This window comes from Sander vitreus, chromosome 9, assembly GCF_031162955.1.
Source record: "Sander vitreus isolate 19-12246 chromosome 9, sanVit1, whole genome shotgun sequence".
Lineage (NCBI taxonomy): Eukaryota > Metazoa > Chordata > Actinopteri > Perciformes > Percidae > Sander > Sander vitreus.
Genome location: NC_135863.1, coordinates 8021041 through 8027040, shown reverse-complemented (window position 1 = coordinate 8027040; position 6000 = coordinate 8021041). Strand labels below are relative to the sequence as shown.

At 39.1% G+C, this 6000-nt stretch overlaps 1 protein-coding gene across 1 annotated transcript in view; it reads right to left on the bottom strand.

Moving 5' to 3' along the window:
- Nucleotides 1–413: 413 nt before the first annotated feature.
- The window catches only part of cachd1 (cache domain containing 1), a 99827-nt gene continuing 94240 nt past the window's right edge, over nt 414–6000 (bottom strand). Inside the window, exon 27 of the mRNA XM_078258531.1 lies at nt 414–3888. Coding sequence (XP_078114657.1) covers nt 3644–3888 — 245 coding nt within the window. The 3' untranslated portion in view covers nt 414–3643. The remainder of the gene's footprint in view (nt 3889–6000) is intronic.

Genomic DNA, 6000 nt, shown 5'->3' with positions numbered 1-6000 from the left:
TTCGATGATGTTTACGTCGCATAATTACGTCACTTCATAACGTTCCCATGGCAACAGGGGAAAATGGCTGCTCTTGTGTGAAGTAAACGCAACATTTTTCAACTTTCTGCTAAGATATATGTGACTGTTTTGCAACGAAAATGCGGGGATTATGAAATCATGCAAGCCCTGCATATTTTGCGCAGAAATCGGCAATTTATGCGGCGAAAGTGTGGCGTATTTGAAAAAAATGCAGCTCCCGCATAAATATGCGGACTTTGGCTGATTATGCATTGAATTATGCGATCGCATAATCACGTTTTTCTGGAGGGACTGCCCAATGAGCAGTGCAGCAGTCGCTGCTCAGCTATATGCAACAGTGTAGCTTTTTCTTAAATGAGCAGGAATATATATTTATAAAAAAAGACAGATGATTTAAGTGTAAAATGGACTTTATCACATTCACATTGCATTGCATTAACTCTCAATTTGATAACTTTATGATACATGGCGGGGATGTACACGTTCCTTCAGTACATTAATTAATGCTTTTCAGTTCTCTCTCTCTCACACACACACACACACACACACACACAGCTGGTAAATACTGTTATAGCTCATGAAAAAATGCTTTTGAAAACAAACTCAATTTGGAAAAAAACGATTTGCCCCAACATACACAAACATTAAAATATATGCCCTGAAATGCTACAAGACTGTGCCGATGTCCAATTGAACCAAAATGATGTACCATGTGAAGTGGTGAATATAGATTTTCTGTGACACATATGACTGTAGGTAAATAAATGTTAATATGGTCAAACTTGCAACAGTAAATGGTCTGATGGTATAACCGTAATGAAAAACCTTTCTGTATTCAAAGCCTTGAGTGTATTGAGAATATTTAACCCACTTCACATACAATGAGTTTAAGAACAGTAGTACTTTGACATGAAATATTACAAAGATAACACCACTTTGTTTTAATCTCACTGCTCTAGTCAAAATATTTAGCACTTTTGCAGCAAACACAAAAATAACTGTAAATGGCTTACAGTCTTAAGTAGCAACAGAACCACAGCATGGCTTACAGCAGCTTACTGTAAACTGAATCCACTACAAGTGTATTGTTTTGGTCGTAAATCAGTAAAAAGATGTAGTACCGTTTCTTTTTTTTTTTTGCAAATCTAAATTAGTTAATGGTGAGATAAGCTTTCTTTAACATTTTTGAAGACGTGATAAAACATTAAAAACTAAAAGTCTCTCAAACATAAAACGTGTGTATTAATTTTTCCAAGTACTGACTTCCATCCAATATGGACCTAAAGAAAAATAAATCTAAAAGAACATCCAAGGCATCGAAAATATAGTGAGACACCATGAACAGACAATTCAAAATATCATACCCAAATATCTGAGCATCATTTGAAGCATAAATCATGTTTTACTAACATAAAAAATGGAGTGTACAGGACATTAATAGCTATTTGTGATTCTGTATTTACACTTCACAATGAATCTCTGAAAAACAATAGACATTTTTTGCACCCAGAAATAAATGGATGCCACACCGACGCAATTTTAACCAGCTGAACAATCAAACCCACGAAGCACAGATCGGGTCAAGTGACTTCATCAGAATAAAAGTAAGTGGATTTCTCAATCATAATAATTTCACCTATAGTTTTCTGATACTATCTTGAAAAAAAAAATACAATAATGCATTCAATGAAAATGTTCCAGGTGGATGATCATTCCCTTCCCACACACACACACACACACACACACACACACACACACACCCACACACACACACCAGAGACGTGTAGAAAATACATTTTGAGTGGTTAACCACAGAGGAGCCGACAGATGGGTGTAACCTCTGTACAACAGCAGCATCTCTCCCTCTTTCACTCGTTGATGAGAAGGAGACTCCATCTTGGGCATCACTGGAAATTCAACTTGCTTTGCACAAAATCCAGCACACAACTTTAACACACAGTATCAGTCTGGCCTCAGGGGCAAAATAAGTTGAGGGGGGAGGGGGGAGGCATTCTCCACTGGTTTTTCTACTCAGGCAGACAGAGGGGACAGCACTCAGTCTTTGTGAATCTCTCAGAACCTCTATAAGGATCCCCAACTATCCTGTTATAAATCCCTAGCAATGACTAAAGCCAGGAATGTTTTGCTGGTGTTACTTTCACTGTTCTCTCCTTCATCCCCAGGAGGCTTACAAAGGCAAGCGAGCATAGAAGTTCTGCCTCCTGATAAAGAGGACATTTCCAGAATGAGGATATTTGGCACGGCAAGTCTTACCTCACAATAACACAAAGACCTCAGTGATTCAGAACTGTGAATAAAGAAAGAAAAATGTGCTATGTCAAGGACCATTTCCTCCAAACTACTCTGAGACAGGATGTGATTTAAGGCTCATCGTTTTAATTAGTTTTTTTTAATGATATTTACCGAAAAATACCTGAATATCTTTTTCTTTTTCAAAGGAGGGGATCTGATTTTGATTTAAGGTCCCTGCTCATCCAAACATGTTTGATGCTGCAAGAAGACACTGTTCACCACACTATATAGTAAATGGGATCCTCTGGGGTAGAGAATGAGCTTGTGATTATGCACCACAGGCAAATATGTCTGATATTCTTTATATTCCAAATAAACAACCAGAAAATAATGAGGGTAGGTTAGTACGTATCACTTATCCCAACTACTTTCTTGTTTGTGTTAGCTGCAGCTGCTTACTCATCTGTTCTGAACATTTACTGCTTTAATAAATAGTAGAAAAATAATCTTCCCCTCTTAAAAGTGTTTCTTTCTGTATTTATGTGAATTACTGATTTCTTTTCGCACTTTGAAGTTCACAGACACTTGTGAAAAATGCCCAAATATCTTTAGAAGAAACCCAGCTGTGGAGAGTCTATCTGCAGAACAGAGAGTAAAGCTGCAATATAATTCATGATAGAATCCCACATTAGGTACCGGTCTGTGTAAAAATACAGTATTCTTACTCTTCATCTGAGACATTTTCACAAATGTAAAGAGAGCTTTGTTCCCCTCCTGCCCATCACCACAAGTGGACTTAGTGGGGAGGCTGGGATGGAGCACTAGGGGGGTCCAATCAGCATCTAGATTTCTATGTTAATTTGATTATCCTCTGGTCCTATAAAGTGTTTTCTCTGGCCTTCCACATGGAAATAAAGACCTCTATCCTCCCCTCAAGGATTTTAGGTTCCAGATGTGTCCTCTCAATGAATAGGCTCAAACAGCATTTTTGTGTGCTTTTTTGAATGCCAAATTCCTTCAAAAAACAAACATTCCATTTGGTTATTATTACTGGCCCAGGTCTGGTAATTTTCAGTGTGTGTAAAACTGTGTACACTTGCCAGATTTTGGACTGGGTTATAAAAAAAAAAAAAAAGGGTTGAGATGGAGATGTTGGCACAATGAGACCATATTAAGCTAAACATTCATTCATGGCAGAGATCCCAGCGGCCCAGTGACACTATGAGTCCAGCTTCTCTCTCCCTATGGCCATCCTGACAGTACCTACTGTGTGCTGTCTAATCAAGCACAAATGTTTTTAAAAATAGTCTTTAATAATAAAAAAAAAAGTTCCATCCCTGGCAGGGGGGGGCGAATGCCGCGCTGAAGATCAGCACTCTGCGTCCACACTGTGCACGGTGACCGCGGCCTGCAGGTGGTGCGTGTGCAGCGGGTGGTGGTGTGTATGCGTGTGCCGGTAGGGGTGAAACTTGTGGCTGAGCAACGCTGCCGTCTGAGGAGGCGTGTCCAGGTCGAGGTCATCGTCGTGGTTACCGACGTCGACACCAGCCGAGAGCGGGTCGTTGTTCCCAGGTGGATTCTCGCTGTCCTCCTGCGGACTCATGGTGCTGTAGCCTGGAGACAACATACATACAAAGGTTGGTGTAGCTGGACTTGTTATGCCTCTTACAACTCTTTCCCCAAAACATGTCATAGAACCTTTTCACACTTAACCTTTACCCAAAAAGCTAAACTGGAACAAAATAAAATATTCTTTGTTTTAATATTTTCCCTCAAAATCAACACCCTCACAGGTTTTTACTAGTTAAAAAAAATCTAGTTTACTAGTTAAAATCCAAGTGCTACACATTATACGCTCTAGGATGCCTTATTCAGGCATTAGATGAGGGGTTAAAGCGAAAGCACTGTACATGTGCATCAGTTTAGAATAGCTGCAAAACACTGAAAAACACTGAAAAGCAAACTACTCAGCAAATGACGCCTTCCAGTTGAAGATTTTCAACACAGAAACATTCATGTGAATACACGGTAAGACACACTGTTTCTGAAAGGAGTACAAGCTCTTTGATGGCACATTGACAACTAAATATCCCCACAGGTCATTTTTGCTCCATGTGTTCAGCGTTCTCATACAATCTGGAAAAAAAAGAGGCATACATATTTATGATCTCTTTCCTACACATATTGCACATACGTCTAGCCCAAGGAGATAGAAACATAAGCCAACATGGCATTTAGTATACATTGTTAAGTGGAGCAGTGGGAGGGCGCTACTGCTGTTACAGAAAAAAGGGGATTACTGGGTCAGAGAATACGTAAACAGATCATACATAAAAAGACCAATATTTTAATATAGTCCAAGTTTGTGATGACTGAGGTTACTTATGTACTCTTCCAGCAGCTTATTTGGCTCTGGGTTTATTCAGTTGTTTCTTCACTTTAACACAAATTGTTCATAACCCTTCTACATTCAAAAGCAAACCTAAAACTTTCTGATTCCCACAAGCTTATGGTTAATTACTGTGAGGGGGTGTGTGTGTGTGTGTGTGTGTGTGTGTGTGTGTGTGTGTGTGTGTGTGCGTGCGCATGAATGGTCACACTTGTTTCTTGTACAGTTGGTTACATGTGTGGCTATGTGATAGGGCAGGGGTTTCCATTTGATTGTGTGGATGTTTTGGGTTTTTTCTTGCTGTCTGGTTGGGTGTATGCTTCATTGATTCAGTTTCTGAATTTTACTCACTGTATTTTTATATGTATGTTGTTAATGCTACCTATGTTCTCAGGTTTATGCTTATATTTTGTCTTTCAATGTAAAGCACTTTGAGTTTACGTGTAATGAAATGTGCTATACAAATAAAATTGCTATCTGCTAAATGGGTTTCAGCACCTTCGGGACCATGAAATCCATCTGAAAAACATGGTCTGACTATAAAAAAATATTTGGGAGATGATCTGGAAATAAACCCATTTTCCTTAATTCCTTTAGTGCAGTCTTTTTCAGGTTCTGAAGTGACACCAGTAACATGCTGCACCACGGGAACATCAATCTGTTATTGCAGTCGAGCAAATAAACCCTGTAAGCCTGCGCGCCTCAACAATTATATTTATAGAAAAATCACTGCAATTTTGGATGATGAAACATTAAACCTCCAGAGATACTGAACCAAGTGGTGTGTGTGTGTGTGTGTGTGTGTGTGTGTGTGTGTGTGTGTGTGCGCGTGTGTGTGTGCGTGTGTGTGTGTGGGTTCATATGTCTGAGGCATGGAGGGAGAAGGTGGTGGGATGAATTATCGTGTCAAATTGATCTCCCAACAACCTTTTCCTCCAAACATCTAACCGTTAAACATCTAACCGTTAAACATCTAACCGTTAAACATCTAAACCATCGGGTCAACCTATCTGATCTCTCAACATTCCTCTCAGGGCTTAAGGACTTCATAGTAGGATAAGATATGATACGATCAACTTTATTGATCCCACACCGGGGAAATTCACTTGTTATAGAAGCTCAAGAGTCAAAATGCAAAGCAAAATAAGTGATTAAGTAAAAAATATATTATTAAATATTATTATTATATTATCATTCTTGATATTCATATTATACAATATTATCAAGCAGGCTATCCCCAAGCAAATGCTTAATAAGTACAGAACCAAGCCAAACTATTCAGAAACGAGACTGCAGCCATGCTAGCGGCTTTAGATGCCTTGAGATGAACGCTAACA